Source organism: Papaver somniferum, chromosome 1 (assembly GCF_003573695.1).
Source record: "Papaver somniferum cultivar HN1 chromosome 1, ASM357369v1, whole genome shotgun sequence".
Taxonomy (NCBI): Eukaryota; Viridiplantae; Streptophyta; class Magnoliopsida; order Ranunculales; family Papaveraceae; genus Papaver; species Papaver somniferum.
The window spans coordinates 247,032,794-247,052,987 of NC_039358.1; the positions used below are offsets into that span (position 1 = coordinate 247,032,794).

A 20,194-nucleotide genomic window follows, 5' to 3' on the forward strand; every position below is an offset into this window, starting at 1 on the left:
AGTCCTCGGGCAAAATCTGAAACAGACTGATACTAACTGTACTGACTGATATCTTTCTGCGTCCAACTTAAAAATGAATTATGCTAAAAGCTCCAAATCAAATGAGAAATAAATTACAACAACTCCCCGCCTAATTCAGAACTGCAGCAATCCAAGTTCATTCCCAGGCCAACACCAATTTATAGAAATTACAACACCTCCCCGCCTAATTCACCCTGTAAACAATGTTTTACAGAACCTATTATTATTTTTATTATCTGAATACACCCAGTGAATGATTCGCACACGAAAAACCTCCATCAACAATCAAATTAACCCCACTGATATACCTAGACTCGTCGCTTCCCAGGTAAAGAACAGCATCAGCTACATCATTGACGGTTAACTCCACCCCTTTCAAATTAGCATTCTTACCCACAAAAGCGCGGAATCCGTCAAAGGCTTCCTCTGTTCTCTCTTCTGCTGGCAAATGCGTCAATGCCAGATTCGTAGCCACTGCGTAAGGAGACACGCAATTGACGCGTATCCCGTGCCCACCCAGCTCGGCGGCAACATTCTTAGTTATCCCCACGACTGCGTGTTTGGACCCAGTATATGCATGTGGACCTACACCTGCAACATTGCTTGCAATACTACACAGAGACACAATCGATCCCTTGGCCCTTGGGATCATTGCGCGTGCCGCATGCTTCATTCCGATGAAAACATCCTTAACATTCACATCAAAAACCTTTTCAAATTCTGCTAAGTCAACCTCGCGAATATCGCAAGCAGGAGTACCTTTTATTCCTGCATTATTGACCATAATATCGAGCGCCCCAATTTGGCTACTGTGAAATCAATAGCTTTAGATATCTGATCCTCGATTGTGACATCCCCATGGAAGAAACATACATTATCTTCATCGCTGAGAGGTTGGGATAGGCAATTGCCAAGTTGGTCTTGAACATCGACAACGCAGATTTTTGCTCCATGTTGGTGGAAGAGGCGGACAATTGCCTCACCTATGCCTGAAGCACCACCAGTTACAATAGCCACCTTCCCGAATAACCTGACAAAATTCCCCACATCTCAATTCTGAGTATACACCAATTCGGGAAAACATATAAACAAGAGAAAGTTGTGATCAAGAAATGAGTGATAGTTTTTTGAAGAATACCTTTGTTGGGGAAGAGATGATGAATTTGTTGGAGTAATAGTGGTTGTAGAAGAAGACATGAATGCTGCACAGTTTTGACTGGCTTATTTTCCGAGTACTCTTTGTTTTCTTCTTTTCCTGTAACTAAAGAAGATGAGTTAGTGGGTTGGTATTTGGGACTAGTGATGGAACCAGGATTAAGTGTAAGAATGACAAAAAAAAAAAAAAAAAAAAAAAACAGTTACACGTGAGTAACGGTAACGGCTAAGGCAGGTATATCTACCACCACCACCACCACCACCAAACACTAGTTGACTGGCACTAGACCAGATGAATCTTTTTCTTGAATTCTGTAAACCAGAAAAGGGAAAAACCAGATCGAAATTTTATTTATGGTCTGAGATCAAAAACTAGATGGACGGAGTTATGAAATTGGGTTGATCTAATGGTAAGAAATGAATACAAAGAAACTGACACAGTTGTGATATGAATTAATTGGAAATTTAATGAAAGAAATTAATAGTATCACCAACCTTAAAGATTATGAACTGATAGTTGCAGTCTCCAAATCTCAAGTTTAATGAAGTGTCTTATGCTGTAGTAGTAGTAGTAGTAGTAGTAGTCCTGATAAAAACTGAGAAGTTGATTGATCAATAGAAGAAAACAAACTAGATAGATAGAGATTGAATCATCAGTGAGAAAGACAGATGAAGAAGATGAGATCATTTAATACCTGAGCAACTACAAGTCCAATCTAGGAGTCGTAGTAGTTGGAGTAGGATGAGTGCATAATATTTAGAGTCAAAACAAGTCTCTGCTGGGTGAGTGATGGTTTATGTTGTTGAGATTGTGAGTGAATGTTTTTCCTTCCTTCCTTTCTTTTTTTTGTGTTGGTCGGTTCCTTCCTTTAAGCTTCATGGTCGGTATGGTTTGTTGTTTTTTGTTCGAAAATTGAATGAAAGAATATCAAAAAGACAATAAATGATGCTGCTTCTTCCCTCACCACCACTTATTGTGGATCACAGCCACAGCTGGGATTGTTATTGTCATGGCTTGTCACAGAAAAAGAGCTTCTTTGTAGTTTGTTCAGAAAGAACTTGAACTTGTCAGCATTTACTCGGGCCGCAAACAACCTCCTGGGAGAAAGAACTTGAACTTGTCAGCATTCTTCAACAAGTAAGCAGGGAGGTGAACTGCAGAACCTGACTTTGGTATTGAACCCATCTTCTTAATCAACTCCTTGAAGCTATACTCTTCTGGTAACATATCAAACAGATCGTTCCCCTGGCAAATAATCTTCTGAATTCTCGAATAGTTGAGAAAGTCTTGTTTCCGGACGCGATCTGCATGACTATACCCAGTCATCTTGAACACAAAATCTTGAAGCCTGCGAAAGCAAAAACTGCAATGCCAGCCTGCGTCAGAGAGAAGGTCATCCGACTGGCGAGAATGACGGTAACGCGTTCTTGGCCCATACACATGAGCTGTGGCACGCCAACTGCTGAAATCCACTGGGAACTCAAAGGAGTACATGAAGTTTTTAAGTTGCAGGTGCATCACCGCCGGTATACCATCACACCACTGTAACAGTTTTATTGTGTTAGGGCTCGGAATCTCATCTGTATCTGACATTATAAGAATGTCGCCGATGGAGATCCCTGAACGCTGTATTAATCTGTTCATGGCTACACGTTGCTCAGATTCCAGAACAAATGGATCTTCATAAACCCCACGAACGGCTCTTCGACCGGAGAAGACATTATGAACGATCTTTTCCTCAGCAAACTTGAACCTCTCAAGGTTTTGGGTAAAGAATAGAGGTTTCGGAATTCCAGTGAAGGTGGTGTTTGCCTCGAGAATGACGAATTTAGTGATGTAAGGGTCGAGTTCGTGCCATCTCAGTTCCAATAAATCAAGCTCATGACTGAAGATTACTGCATCAAAAACTCGACGAGGTTCAGAACGAAGAGACCAGCCATGGAGGGCGCAGAGCTGGTACATTGACACGTTCTCAGCATAGTAATGAGGGATATGGTTGAATGGGGCTGGAGCAACATCCCAAAGTGGCCGAAAAAAGTATGAAATCTTCTGTCCATGATTAAAGATTGTGATGACACACACAGGGATAAGTAGAAAAAGGACTAGAATCAAGAGAGACTTGGAGGGAGGCCGTCTTGCTGTGAAGCGGGGAGTTCGTCCAGCCATGTGAAAACACTCTTTAGGTATGTGCGAATCGGATGGTCAGAAACAAAAGCCACCGGCATCTTTTGTTCCATGGGAATCCATGTTAGCCTCGATCATCTGCAGAGATTCATAAAGGTTTCAATTATGCAACGAACATATCAAATATGCGCATATCAATCTATACAACCAACTAACCACAACAAGCAAGGAACACTGATACTCGATGCTCGAGCAAAGTTCATATAAACTGATAGAATCCATTTCTATCCAGGAGAGAATGTTGCACAACTTCTGCATAGCATTTCCTCCAGTTCTGCGACATTCCTAGATAGAACTATCATAAACACAAGTGTTTACGATCTTCAAAGGCTAAGGAATTAACTTAAAAATACAACCAAGTTCTCAAACAAGAGTCGCCTCCCCAAAAACAACTAGGAACCAAATTCCAATCATAAGCAAAGATTTCAACTTCCTTAAACCAAATAAATCCCGCATATTATCTTCTAGAGCAACTAATAGATATAGTTAATCCTTGGCTTACATTGAACTTACACGTCTCCAATAACATTAACATAAACGCACGCGATTTTAACATAAAGCTTGTAATGAAGCTGAATTAATCTATGAAGTCTAATGCACCACAGAGTTACAGCCATTCACACTCTTACTTTGCCTCAGGAAAATCAAAAATAGAAACAACAATCCCAGCTCAAACTCAGAAACAAAAACACAAGAGTTTTCTTGCCATTTATAACATTTCTAAATCCTTGTATGATTCTGAATTAAGATTAAAAAAACCCAGGTCGTAATCTGATTAATTACCATCAACACTAGTCTAAGACAAACACAGAAGCCATGGATACACTTAGGAAAATCGAAAATACAAACACAATATCCATGGGCTCAAATTCAGAAACAAAAACATAACATTCTTCTTTCTTTAAATCGAAAGTAGAAACTTAAGATTGCCAATTAAGAACAAACCCATGTTGTAATCTGATTAATTATCACCAATCTCATCATACTTAATAATCAACATTTGAAAATTGATAATAACAAGAATAATAAAGATCCAAACATTTTCAAGAACCACTTAAAATCAATAAGAAAGAAAAGATTTCACCACTAACCTTAAAATCTGAGACATGGGTCTTGTTGGATTGAATAATAGCTTCAGATTCATCTCCTAATCTACTTAAATGATGATGATGTTATTCTTTCTTTCAAGTCTAGGTCTGGGTTTGGTATTCTTAGTACTTTTTAGTTCAAGGTTCCATGGAAAAAGCTTCACTTTGGGTTTCGCTTTATTTAATGAATCAAGTAGATTTGCATTTTACAACCGTCAGATGGAATGATTGCGGAGATCTCTAAATAAAGTTGCTGAATTTAGGTTGTTTTATTTATCTGCACCGGATAAAACCAAACTACTTGCATTAATGTTATCAACTTTCCACACTCGCACACCTTATTTGCACCTGACGTGGATTGCACTTTGATGTAGATTTAATCTGACTCGTGCTGGCTTCTGACTCGATGTCTGACTGGAGGAAGTCGGATCCTTCTTTTTTATATCTACTCTCCCGTTTTTAGAAAAAATGTTATTTTCCATTGGAGAAATTAGGCTCAGGCCCAACCCATGGATAACCCATAATATGAGGCCCTTAATTAAAAAAAGTTTAAATCTAGGCCCCGAGTTTTTAAAAGACCTTGATACCCTTATGCATATTGTCAAGCCCATAATTAAATAAAATTTAAATCTAGGCCCAAAATTATTAAATCTAAGCCCGAAATTATTAAAATACAGTGTGAAGGTGTAAACAGAAGTTACACATGCATATGGCATGTGTAACCAGAAGTTACACATCCTTATGATATGTGTAATGCAAAGTTACACTTGTATATATATGCAAATAAATAGACATCAAAAAAAAAACACAAAAAAAAAGTTATTACTTTAATATTCATTTACAATAATTTCTTAGCATGTGTAACTAGAAGTTACACACGCATCTGTTTAGTGTAATTGAGAGTTACATATGTGTCTATCTAGTGTAACTGAGAGTTACACATGCATCTGACTTGTGTATTCAGCGTCAACTCCAGTTCCAGCGAGACCATTACCACGTTTAAGCAATTAGCTTTTATGAAGTTATCTAAAACCTGAAATATAACAACAAGCAATCAGTATTTATACGATTAAAATGAACAGTACATAAAACAATGTATATTTCAGTTTCACAAGCATCTGACTAGTGTAGCTAGCGGTTACACATGCATCTGAATTGTGTAACTGAGAGTTACACATGCATATAACATGTGTAACTAGGAGATACACATTCACCTGGCTAGTGTAGCTAGCAGTTACACATGCATATGACTAGTGTAACTAGGAGTTACACATACATATTGATATGTGTACCCAAAATCAGTATGTGTAAGTAAAAGTTACATATGCATATCCCATCAAATTAGCATGTGTAACTATAAGTTACATATGCATATCCCATCAAATTAGCATGTGTAACTATAAGTTACACATCTAATTTGCATGTGTAACTAGATACACATTTATGTGGCTTGTGTACCTAGAAGTTACATATTTAATTAGCATGTGTAACTACTAGTTACACATCCATAGTCTGCCAATGCTAGTTAAACGTGCAAATTGTCATGCATATGGCTTGTGTGATGTGCAGTTAAACAGATGTATGAGTTAAGTGAAACCATTCCAGACCTATATCCATATACTACCTTTCAAGAAAAAGAAGTAGCTAGTCGTAAGTAATCAAGAAGCTAGAACACTTCTCAGGTACGTATAAATACAACTTCCGTATAAATACAACAATGTATATTCGTTTCACAAACATCTGACTAGTGTAGCTAGCAGTTACACATGCATATAACATGTGTAATTAGGAGTTACACATTCATATTAGTATCTGTACCCAAAATCAGTATGTGTAAGTAAAAGTTACACATCTAATTAGCATGTGTAGCTCGAAATCCCACATCTAATTAGCATGTGTAACTAGAAATTACACATCTATTTAGCTTGGGTAACTAGAAGTTACACATCCACTTAGTTTGTGTACCTAGAAGGTAAGCAACAATTATCCTATCTATGTAGCTTGTGTAACTAGAAGTTACACATCCACTTAGTTTCTTATGATATCCCTTTTCATAAGAACCTTCAATATATAGAACATAAACTTTATATCCCAGGATGTGTAACTGCTAGTTACACATCCTGCTACTGTTAGATCATCTCCAAACTGAATGATGGCCCTTTACTGAGAACAAGCTGGCCATAAAGAAACTTCCAACCAATGTTATCTAGTAATTCCAATATGATTGATATACCTTTTCATAAGAACCTGCAAATATAGAACATAAACTTTATATCCTAGGATGTGTAACTAGAAATTACACATCTATTTAGCTTGTGTAACTAGAATTTATGCATCCACTTAGTTTGTGTACCTAGAAGGTAAGCAACAATTATCTTATCTATATAGCTTGTGTAATTAGAAGTTACGCATCCACTTAGTTTCTTATGATATCCCTTTTCATAAGAACCTTCAATATATAGAACATAAACTTTATATCCCAGGATGTGTAACTGCTAGTTACACATCCTGCTAGTTACTGCTAGATCATCATCCAAACTGAATGATGGCCCTTTACTAAGAACAAGATGGCCATAAAACAACTTACAACCAATGTTATCTAGTCATTCCAATATTCATGATATACCTTTTCATAAGAACCTGCAAATATAGAACATAAACTTTATATCCTAGGATGTGTAACTAGCAGTTACACATCCTGCTAGTTACAGGTTTCAGATAACTAGCAGTTAGACATCCATATGCCAACATATATGGATACCTAGAAATGTGAAAATCACAATCAAATTTTATGAGTCATGTTTACCTGAAGCTCACTCGACAACACCATCCTCATCTGCTTAACCACTTTTGTGGTATCAATATCAACTCCACCACTCCCTGCAATCCATACATACACGTAAAAAATGTATAGAGTCATTAAGAACCTTATTTTTCTGAAACTTCATTTGGTCAAACAAAAAATTCACAACAATTCACAAAAAACAAAAAACAACAGAAAATACAAATTCCATGCTAAAGATACAACATGATACATATGTTCCACATACTGTATAACAAAAACAGCATGTCTACATCATCAATTTGAAGTTGTTCTTCTGCAACAACATTGTTTCTTCATCCTCTTCTCAGTATCAAACAAAAACTCACAAGAAATTCACAAAAAACAAAAACAACAAAAAGATATATATACAAATTCCATGCTAAATATACAACATGATATACATGTGTAACCTTATGTTACACATACTTATAAAAAAACAGCATGTCTACATCATCAATTTGAAGTTGTTCTTCTGAAACAACATTGTTTCTTCATCCTCTTCTCAGTATCAAATAAAAAACTCACAACAAATTCACAAAAAACAACAGAAAAATACAAATTTCATGCTAAAAATACAACAAGATACATATGTGTAACCTCAAGTTACACATACTGTAACAAAAAACAGCATGTCTACATCAATTTGAAGTTGTCCTTCTGAAACAAAATTGTTTCTTCATCCTCCTCTCAGTATCAACAAAATATAAACAACAAATTCACAAAAAATTCTCGGATCGGACATGCAAGAACAACAAATAATCGAAAAAAAAATGAAAAAAGTTTTGAAATCAAGCCAAATAAAATTCGTACCTAGATTTGTTGTTTTCCTTCTTCTGAAACAATATTATTTCTCTTCTTGTTCTCAGTATCAACCAAATCAAAAAATATAAAAACAAAATAAGAAAGATCCAAATCATAAAAATCGAAATCAATGGAATTCAAAACTAGATCGAAAACACACTATGTTGATTTCTCTATTCCAACCTGTTTTCTTCCTCTTCTCAGACTCAGCAAAATCCAAGCAAAAAAAACGATAATCAGTAGAAAATCGAAATTAAAAAATAGATCAGAAAAAACTAGTGAATCAAACCTATTTTATACAAACAGAAAATAAAAATTGATACAAACCTATTTGTTGTTCTTCAATGCAGCGTCTTCCTCTCGTCAGATCTGAAAACAACTAAATCAATTCAACGATTTTCTAGGAAATATGTGTTGTTCTTCCTCTCGTCTTCAATACAGCGAATCAAAAATCAACGCACTTGTTTGTTGTTCTTCAATGCAACGATTTTGTGAAGAAACAATTCGAATTCCGAAGATTTAATATCATGAAGAGAAAATCTAGTGAAAGGAAGATGCAGATACAATTTTGCCGAGAGATCTTTTGCCGAGAGAGAGAAAGTGAAACAGGAAATGAATCTGGAAATGAAACTCATAGCCTATTTTATTAGGTATATATAGTCAAGGGTATTTTTGGTATTACTAATTTTTTCCAAACCCTAAACTTTATTACCAAGCCCTGAAATCTAAAGTTCTGGGCCTAGAAATATCAAAAAGTTTAATTATGAAGTTTATAGTAATGAATCCATTTGGTGGGGCTTGAAAATATAGAACCCATTTAGTTGGGTGATTCTAGTATTTTTCACTTTTCCATTTTCTTTCATCAATTTGACCTAAATTAAAAAGGTGAAAGTAACACTTTTTTAGAAACGAAGATAGTGCTATTTAATAATTTTTTGAATCAGACGTAATGCTTTGGAAAATAATTTACTCCAGCAACGTCTGAGTTGAAGATAGATTCATTTATTTTTTTTCCCCTTATGCGGATCTGACTCAGCATCCGGCTAAGAGTGTGTTTTTTTTTTTTTGCTAATTCGGGATCTGGATCTAACTCGATTCGAGTCAGATGTCAGACCGTTTGTTTTTTATTTTGAGTCAGATCTGACTCGCGATCTGAGTCTGAACTAACCCCTGACTCTGGCCCGTTTGAGTCAGGTAATAAAATACCATTGACTCATATTTTTAAGTCAGATTTGACTAAAAAACAAACATATTGAATCAGATCCAGATGAGTCAGGTGATTTCGGTTAGATCTAGGCGAGTCAGATTGAGATGAGTTAGGAGAAAACAAACACACTCTAAATCCGAGTCTGATCGCTTTCTCATTTTCCTTTTCTGATATGGACCTTGTGTTCACTTGGCTCACATTGTATTTGGGTTGCCTAATTTTGTACTTAACTAGGGCCAAAATTTTAATACTACATCCTACTCCTACTATTCAATAATTTCTGAGCCGGATGTAAAACATGTTAAGAGTCGGATATACATTAGACGATCTGTGGACTGTGGAGTTATGAACTTAGTCGAGAGCTTTCAAAAAACCTTGTATCAGAAAAGAGGAACCAATATCCGGGCCCATAATGTTAACCGGGCCCATAAATTAAATAAGAGAGGGCCATGTATACAAGGCCCGTACCAAAATATGGAACGAATAGATAAGTACGATTAAAATTGATTAGTTATCATATATTAATAATCCCACTTCGGGAAAGTAAATACCGTTCAATCGGCTTATAAGGAATTCCGGCTAGGGTACATGGTGCCAATGGCGATGAGTTGGTTGGTGGGTCTGAGGGGAAGCTCGGTGTCTACATCGAGTATGAGATTAGCTCTGATCTCCATAGAGACCCGATGTGTTTTTTTTTTTTGAAACTGACTGTAACCTTTTTTGAGCACCAAAAGAAAAAGGTTAACCGTAGTCTTATTATTTAGATAAAGTAACTTGCTGACAATCTAAACTAGATATTTGGCCTACCTGGGGGATCAGCAACCCATTCAATCCAGGGATACTTTGTCAAACCGCGTTGTATAGCTACAAAATGAACAAATAGCCTGATAAATTCCTGATTACACATGTTAGACTCCAGCTTAAGCAAAGAAAAAGGAAATAGCAATTAGCCTCTACAAATGAGAGAGACGCACACAATATAAACTGCTCCCCTCTGATGCGTGCATCATCAAAAATGCATCCCAGTTCTCTGCATCTTTGACATTCATTATCAGATGCTCTGAGGCATACAAATTGGAAAAGGAATGGCCTGGAGGTTTAATATAACCGAGATTTTAGTCTTAAAATAACATACACATTGAAGACTGCAAATCTCAGTTTGTTCTACTTACAATCTAACACGAGCAGATAATAAATGCTAACCTTAACCATATCACGAGCAAACGCAGTGAAACTACGGACAAGTGCTTTTGAAACAAAATCTCCCTTGGGAGGCTCTGACATTGGGTACTCAGTTCTTTCTCGATGGCCTCCGCATCTACACCATCTCCGGCAATAACAAGCACAACCTGACGACGGTCAGGACCATGCTCTGCCTGAAACGACCAAAAACAATATAAGGCCTACACAAATAAATGAATAATAACAAGATCAAGCAAAACTAAACTGCTTAATATAAATAGATTACTGTTGGACAGTACTGATTGAGCAGGACTGTTAAGTTTTGGTAATTCTCTGTTTTTTCATTCATTCATCACGTCTTTACTTATACAAGACCAAACTTGGGTTACAAGACACAAACCCTAGACCTACCGACTTGAGACCGATTACTTGGGTCTCAAGTTTGCTACTTATGTAAACAGACCATCTACATGGACTATCCAAACTGGTCTCAGAATCCAGACCGAATACGTAGGGCTCAATACACAGTCTTGAGTCCAAACGCTACGTATATCCTAATACCTCCCTCAAGACGGAGCATCTAGGTCACAAATTCCCATCTTGGACAAAAGACCTTGAAATTGAGCTTTCCCTAAGGATTTGGTGAAGATATCTTCCAATTGCACCGCCGTAGGAGTGTAAGAAGGTGATATAATCTTCTTCACAATAGCATCTCTAACAACATGAAAGTCCACCTCTATATGTTTTGTTCGTTCATGAAAGACTGGATTCTGAGCAATGTATAATGCTGATTGACTATCACACAGGAGCTTCATCCATGCGTATGACGAACCCCCAAATCACCAAGTAATTGTTTCAACCACTTCAACTCACATGTTGCTGCCGCCATGGATCTGTATTCGGCTTCAGCTGAGCTCCGAGAAACAGTTGGTTGCTTCTTTGTCTTCCAAGACACCGGTGAATTCCCAAGACGAACAAACCATCCTGTCAATGAACGTCTAGTCAAAGGACAACTTGCCCAATCTGAGTCACACCACCCTTGCAAACTTAGAGTACTATCAGAGCGCAACAAAATGCCTTGCCCAGGATTCTTTTTCAAGTATCTAACCACTCGAAGTGCAGCTTCCCAATGTTCTATTTTCGGTTTTTGCATAAACTGAGACAGCGTATGCACCGAGTATGTAAGATCAGGTCTAGTCACTGCCAAATAAATCAGTCTACCAATTAGTCTTCTATATTTCTCCACATCATCAAACAAATCTCCCTGCGCCAAAGCAAGACGATGATTAGTCTCCATTGGAAACTCAGCAGGTTTAACTCCTAATAAACCCGTTTCCATGATAATATCCAATGCATATTTCCGCTGGCATATATAAATACCCTTTTTACTACGAGCTATCTCCAAGCCGAGAAAGTATTTCAATTTTCCCTAATCTTTCATCTTGAAACATTGTCCCAAGTATGATTTAAATTTATGAATCTCCACTAGATTATTCCCTGCAACAATCAAATCATCTACATAGACCAAGACATTAAGCTGCATGTCTCCCTTGGTCATAGTAAAAAGAGAGTAGTCTGAGTATGCTTGCCGAAAACCATATTTCTTCAATGCTGTTGATAGTTTGGCAAACCATATGTCTGTCTCAGTTGAAACTCCACCTTGAGGAGATAATACTACTTCTTCTCCGTTTTCATCCTCACTCCAGTACTCATCAGGACTGGACTGAACCCTCTCAGCCGATACACCTTGCATATCAGTCGCAGATGAAGCGTTAAATATCGACTGCATCATCTCAGTCGCCATATTACTCGATACACCATCAGTCTTAAACGGAAATTGATGTTCAAAAAACTTGACATCTCTTGACACCCGAAATTGTTTCGTGTCTAAATCATATACTTGCCATGCCTTTTTACCAAACGGATAACCAAGGAAGACACACCTTCTTCCTCTACTCGCAAACTTATCCCCTTTACTACTTTGATCATGCACATAGCACAGGCATCCGAATACCTTCAACTGATGATATGGAGGTTGTTTTCCAAAAAAAAGTTCATATGGAGTTTTATGATCTAAAATAGGTGTAGGCGTACGATTGATTAAATACGCAGCCATCAATGCGCATTCCCCCCAAAACCTTATTGGCAAATTGGCTTGAAATATCAAAGCCCTTGCCACATTCATTATATGTTGATATTTTCTCTCAACTCTTCCATTATGTTGTGGTGTACCTACACAGGATGTCTCAAACACTATCCCATTAGTTCGAAAGTATCCACGCAATATATTGAACTCAGTTCCATTATCACTTCTAACAATTTTGATTTCTTTATTAAACTGACGCTTCACAAGAGCAATGAAGTTAAGAAATGTCTGTTCAATTTCAGTTTTGTTTCGAAGCAAATAAATCCACACACCTCTTGAAAAATCATCTACTATTGTCAAAAAATAATGTGCTCCACACGATGATTGAGTCTTATACGGACCCCATAAAATCTATATGAACCAACTCAAAAATACAACTGGATTTACTGAGACTAATAGCAAAACTACTCCTATGATGTTTTGCTCGTGGACAAATATCACAAGCATCATTATTCTTCTTTGTTAATCTACTCACTCCTTGTAACTTCTGCAAAAATTTTCTGAAGGATGTCCCATACGCCGATGCCATAGCTCATACGTATCTCCACTAACATCCATAACTTCAACTTGAGGCACACCACAAAAAATATACAGTCCACCTTGTCTCTCAGCCACTCCAATCATCCTCCTCGTCAACCGGTCCTGTATAAGACATAAACTGTTAGTACATTGGATAATACATCTTTTCTCATCAATAAGTTGTGTAACCGAAATTAAGTTACAAGTTATCTGAGGCACATAAATCACATTCTCTAGTCTCAAACCCCCAAGAAGGATAACAGTTCCTATCTTCTCAGAAAGTGCATACTTCCCATCTGGAAGTCCAATAGTGCATGCCTTAATATCTTTTATCTCTATCATGTCATCCCTTTTTTATGTGACATGATTTGTAGCTCCCGTGTCTACAATCCAAACAGTTTTATTCTTCTTACCTTGGAGCTGAGGCGTGGATTTTCTTGAGTTTAAAAACTCAAGCACCTGTTGAAGCTGTGTTGCTGTGACTCCGGTCAAACCTGACGCTTCTGATGAGGGCGCTCCACCTGACTGCCTTGTGTCTGATATATTAAGGTTGTGTGCTCGAACCTGGTTGCCTGCACCTTGTCCTCGACCACCTCTACCACCGGTAAAGTTAGTGCCACCACGCCCTCTACCATTGGTTCTGCCTCCTTGACCAGATCCTCTTCCGCCTTTAGGTCTGTCTCCCCACCATTCTGGGTATCCAGTACGTTGAAAACACCCGTCCTCTGAGTGTCCATCTCTGGTACAGTACTTGCAATGCTTGTTAGGATCATACGTATTGTTGAGTTGACGTTGATCAGATTGTACTCTGAATGCCATCACATTGTCATGTACCTCCGTAGACATAGCTACTTCTCCTATACGCAGACGCTCCGAATTCACCATTGTCTGGTATGCTACATCTGTTGATGGTAACGGGTCTCTAGCCAACAGTTGTTCACGCACGGAACTATACACAGAGTCTAATCTAATCAAAAAATAATGCAGAAAGTCTTCTTCTCTCAACATACTTACTTGTGATGCGATATTACAAGTGCACTTACCACACTTGCACTGAGGTACCTTCATGTATGTTACCATCTCATCCCATATCTTGTTCAATCTCCCAAAGTACTCAGCTACACCTTCTGCTTTCTAATGTTTGCACTCACATAACGAAGCTTTCAGCTGACAGATTCTTGTTCCGCTTACAACACAATATCTTCTCTTCAACTGTGTCCACAACAAGTTTGCATCATCATAGTCTCCCAAGCTCGATCTAATTGATGAATCTAACGTGTTGCTAATCCATGAAACAAGCATTGACTGGACAACAATCCACTCTTCCAACTGGTCACTATCTTCAGGTTTTGTGCTTGTTCCATCAACAAAACCAAACTTCCTTTTAGCTATCAATGATCGTCTTATGGCTCTAGCCCATTCATCATAGTTAGTCCCCTTTAAAACAACCAGTGTGATGATGATACCTGGACCATCACTCGATCCTAGATGGTAGACTGGATTCTTCTTCTGCATATCACACTCTATATTTTTCCCTTGACTCTGTTTCACCATCCATCGTTTTCTTTTTCTTTTTTTTAGGGTTCTTAACCGGCTCGTGATGCCATGTTAAGTTTTGGTAATTCTCTGTTTTTTCATTCATTCATCACGTCTTTACTTATACAAGACCAAACTTGGGTTACAAGACACAAACCCTAGACCTACCGACTTGAGACCGATTATTTGGGTCTCAAGTTTGCTACTTACGTAAACAGACCATCTACATGGACTATCCAAGTTGGTCTCAGAATCCAGACCGAATACGTAGGGCTCAAGACACAGTCTTGAGTCCAAACACTACGTATCTCCTAATAAGGACAATGAGAAAATTAAGTTGGCAAAACATTAAGTTCGCAGCACCAACTAAATGAGAAATTCGAAACTGAACTTATCAATAAATACCTGAGAGAGTAAATCAGCTGCTATATAAACATGGCTGGCATGTTTATCAGCGATAAACAGAACTTCTGATGGCCCTGCAGGCTGTCTATCGAAACCATTGCTTCACTGTTCTGCATCGACGAAAATAACAATGTGAAAGGTGCATCTAACCTTCAAGCGACAAAAATACGAACTGGACATAGATACAGATTATTTAAAACGTGAAGACAAGAAAGTTTTTTTTGGTATAAAAAAAAGAAGCAGCACTAAAACGGTAATGCAAATTCACAGTGGTGACATATTGATTTCCAGGTCCAAAAATTTCTCCACCTACAGAAAAATGTGTTAAACTATATATCACATTCATTCATTAAAATGGAAGCTAAAAGAAAACATAGAACCTTACCATACGAAAAATGAAAGAGAAATCAACACGATGGTGAGCCTAAACTTTCAACCTCAGCTTTTGACAACTCCGACAATTATAAGATTTCATTGCACACCTTATTGTTTTATCTTTCGATTCTGTAACAATAACCAACGAGATATTTAATGAGACGTCAAACTTCCAAATTTGAAATTTCCCAGCATTAAAAAACAGGTTTGCCACCAGTGGGTCAAATTGACAAACACCTTTGAGGGAAAGTTTCAGTATACACATTGTCCTATCTCTATCACTGGGGAGATCTCTAAAACAAACACAACTACCTGCATTAACAAAACTCACCTATATGCACCTGACAGAGATGATCTGACTCGGCATCAAATCTTAATCAGCCCAAGTCAGATGTAAGGTCATTCTTTATTTTATTTTTTTCATTTTAGTGCTATCTCGCATCTCACTCGTTAATCGGCTCATACGTTGAAGAGGTACTTGAGTCAGATTCAAAGTTGTAAATGATTCATTGGGTACATAAAAAGTTAATTTTTTTACTTTTAGGAGTCACTAATGCAAAATATATTCATCAATGGTAATATCTTCCAAATTTCAGACTTACTTCTCCACCAAAGCAAGTGTCAATGATACTTGTAGCTATCGACAAAACATACATATAGCAAAACCAAATGGGAAACGGAGCCACATAAGGGGGTTTACTGCTCCATCTAAAAAAGCAGCCCGACTTTGTTTCAGAAAAATAGGAACTTTGTGTTGCGGAGATCTCTAAAACTAAACTACTAAAAAAAAACTGTCTCCACTCACTCGCTCACTCACCTCATAGCATGATCTGACTCACCGTCTAAATCAGAGTTAGCCTAAGTCAGACATTAGGTCATTTGTTTTTTCCATAATTGAGTCTGACTCTGACTCGGTGTCTCGCAACTTACTCGGCCCATCCATCTAACACGGACGAAGGTATTTGAGTCAGATTGCGTAATTGTACAGAATCAAGGACGGAGGTATATTTGAGTCAGATTCGTAAAAACTCTACATGATTCATTAAACACATATTTGACTATAGTCAAAAATAAACTTTGGAGCCTTATTTCTAATCTTGGGCAGAGCCTTTTCTTTTTCTTTTCAGATAAACTCATTAAAAACTGCTAATGTGCAGCTCTGGATATGTGGATCTAAGTGCAACTTCTGAGACTGCGTCTTTGTCATGGGTAGATTAAATGACCTAAGGTGTTTTCACCATTTCAGTTGTCATTGGTAGATTATAACATTATCTTTTTGGAAGCCAAGAACGGAGAGGACTAGTCTCTCCTCTTGGATGCCAAGAATGACACTGCTCAATTTTGAAGTGCTTTCATTGTGTACTCGAAGGATTTTCACCAATGAGTAATTAACAAAAGCTGTTTAAAGCTCTAATCTTCCTCTTGAGGTGTTTACTTGGGTGGTCTGTGAAGACTTATCCAAAAACAAATCCAAAAAAGTTCCCATGGACATATCCCGGCCATATAAGAACCATGTTTTTAGGCATACATAAATCTTATAGGGCATACTGAATGAAGACAAAGTAGGGATGTAAATATCAAATTCAATAACCCCTTAGTCAAATATTTTTTGTAATGGCAAATATGCCCTTTTAGGATTAGTGTTAATTAATGATTAGTTATAATAATTCTGATTAATGAGTAATGATTAATGATTAGTGATTAAGATAATTTAGTTATATATGTTTGAGTAGATGAAAACTTTTGAGGAAGAAAAAAAAAGTTTGGGTTTTTTTTGGAGGGGAAGGGGACAGTGAGAAAAAAACTTGTATTTTGATTCAATGGATGAGGAGGGTCAATCTTCACCAAAAAAACCTAGGAAAATACACATCAACTACAACAATGATTTCCAAATGGCTTATTTCTTAGATTATGAGAATGATTTTACACAAACTCAAACTCAAGAACAAACTCAAGGTGATGATTTTTATGAGACAAATCCAGTTGACGAGTACATATATGAGGAACTCAATGCTTCTAATACACATGCACACTTCTATCTTATGCTGAATCTCACTTCTATAGCTCCAAATTATCAAAAGTTTGGATTTTTTCTTCATGGTTCGGCGAACCAGGATCAGGTTCGGCACACATTTATGAGACGAATCACCCAAATGATGAACGGTTCGGCTCATCGAATGTGGTTACAGCATGCGCCGAACCGATATTTTCCACTTTCAACCTAAATGATGAACGGTTCGGCTCAGAACCTGTTTACAGCATGTGCCGAACCAGTGGTTCGGCTTATATGAAAGTTTCATAGTGAGCCGAACAACATCCTGAACATCTCGGAATAACAATTATTACAGGTTCGGCTTATATATTCAAAACCGTATAAACTGAACATGAATTTGTAAATTTTTAGGTTAAAGTAATGTTATTGGTTAGGCATATATTGAGAACTTCGTATAAGCCGAACAACATCCTGAACTTCCCGGAATAAAAATTATTACAGGTTCGGCTTATATATTCAAAACCGTATAAGCCGAACATGAATTTGTAAATTTTTGGGTTAAAGTAATGTTATTGGTTCGGCATATATTGAGAACTTCGTATAAGCCGAACAACATCCTGAACAGCCCGCAATAAAAATTATTACAGGTTCGGCTTATATATTCAAAACCGTATAAGCCGAACATGAATATGTAAATTTTTGGGTTAAAGTAATGTTATTGGTTCGGCATATATTGAGAACTTCGTAAAAGCCGAAACCTCCTAATGCTCAGGTTCGGCACATAATATTATTATCGTATGAGCCGAACATTAATTTGTTCTTTGTTGGGTTAAAATGTTGTTCTTGGTTCGACACATATTGAGAATGTCGTATCAGCCGAAACCTGTAAATGTTCATGGTTCAGCATAGAATATGATTGTCAAATGAGCCGAACATTTCTATTATATTCCTTTTGTAGTGTTTAACCTTGTGATATTCTTTGTAGATCGTTCTTGTCGGACCTGTAACCATGGAAAATCAACCAGTTCCAGTAGAGATAATTCACGAGGATACCAAGGATCACTTCCAAAATGATTTGGTATGTAAGAACTTGGTGTTTACCTTAATGTTATTGGAATATTCCGAAGTTTTTCTTACTAATTATTTGTGTTTGAATGAATGTAGAGATGGAAAACTAAACCCGAAGCAGTGGATTGGGCTGAGGAACACGCGATGAAGATAAATTGCGTACTAGTTAAAGGATGACAAAACCGAGGGAATCGGTTTGAATTGATTTTTGAGCGAAGTGGAACTGGAGATAGCAAAGTTAAAAAGGGTTCTGTATATGTTGGGAAGACCGGGAGAAAGAATAGGACAAAGACGAAGAAAACAAGGTGCCCTTTCAAGATTGTTTTCAACCTCAAGAACAAGAATAAGTCTTTGAACGAAGATGATGAATATTGGGTTATGAATAAAGAAATGGATTGTCGTCATAACCACCCATGTCCACGTGATCTTCATGGACATGCAAAAGTAGCGCGACTCAAACCCAACGAGATTCTAGAAGTAGATAAAATGACACAAGCACGCTTGCCACCGTCTAGGATTCTTATTAAATTGAAGGCGGAAAGAATCTATCGGTAAAGGCAGAGGCCGACAAAATATCATATTCCTTGTGTCCATGCTTTATGGCAGGCCATAAAGCACTGGCTTGGACGTAAGAAATCACCTTAGGAACCTCTTATTGAAGACTCCATTCTGATGCCCTCTGGTGTCTTAATACTCGGACTGCACGGTTGTGATCAGGAGTCTCGTATATTCTCTTCGCCCAAGATTCGGCATAACCAACCAAAACATTTCCTCCGTCTTCCGGAAGACCATGAGGCAAACCATCTGATCGAGGTGTAATTACGTCATCTTCAGCAGGAATGTGAAAACCAGTGACCCGTCGATCATCATCATCCTTATCTTTCTGGGGTTCATCCACCTTCTTACCTTTCCTGTCTTTCTTAGGATTTCCTTGGGGTTGTGTTTCATCTTGATGAACTTGTTTATGTTCTTCTTCATGATCATCAACTTCTTCTTGTCTTCCAACTCTAACTTGTTCAGCTTCTTCTTCTACAATGCCTCCTCTACCTCTCGCTCCCAATCTTTTCTTACCTCCTCCTCGAGGATCGAGAGTTTTTGAAGTAGAAGGTGTTACCTCCATCTTCTTCCTTCTATTAGCTGCATTAGTCCTGACACAAGTATGAAAATTATAAGTATGTTTCGAACAACAAAGGGATACAAACTATATGAAATATGGATTTGAAATGCCAAAAACTTGTCAACAAATAAGAAGGCTCGGCTTACCCTCAATAACACATATGAGCCGAACCAGGTCTTGAAATTTTCATTCTCTTACACAGAGAATGGTTCGGCTCATACTACAAAATAGTTACGAGCCGAACCAGGTCTTGAAATTTTCATTCTCTTACACATAGAATGGTTCGGCTCATACTAAAAAATAGTTACGAGCCCAACCAGGTCTTGGAATTTTCATTCTCTCACACAGAGAATGGGTCGGCTCATACTACAAAATAGTTAAGAGCCGAACCTAAACATTCGGCGCGACCCTAATACCATCGAATAAGCCGAATCTAGACTTATGAATTGAATGATGTATCCGGCGCAAAATGGTATCATACAAATAAGCCGAACCTACACATGAAGAATTCATGAAATTCAAACAACAATATTCGACGCAAAATAATACAACCATACAAGCTGATCCTAAGC

The 20,194-nt window shown here is 37.5% G+C and overlaps 1 protein-coding gene and 1 pseudogene across 1 annotated transcript; both read right to left on the bottom strand.

Moving 5' to 3' along the window:
* Positions 1–27: 27 nt before the first annotated feature.
* LOC113324136 lies at positions 28–1,276 on the bottom strand (annotated as a pseudogene).
* A 394-nt stretch (positions 1,277–1,670) lies between these two features.
* On the bottom strand, positions 1,671–4,661 carry LOC113324128 (beta-1,4-mannosyl-glycoprotein 4-beta-N-acetylglucosaminyltransferase-like). The gene is made up of 3 exons (XM_026572465.1): positions 4,453–4,661; positions 1,872–3,439; positions 1,671–1,772 (listed from the first exon to the last, which is right to left on the bottom strand). The coding sequence occupies exon 2, from the start codon at positions 3,341–3,343 to the stop codon at positions 2,252–2,254; it is 1,092 nt and encodes a 363-aa protein (XP_026428250.1). The 5' UTR covers positions 3,344–3,439; positions 4,453–4,661; the 3' UTR covers positions 1,671–1,772; positions 1,872–2,251.
* Between the last annotated feature and the right edge of the window lie 15,533 nt (positions 4,662–20,194).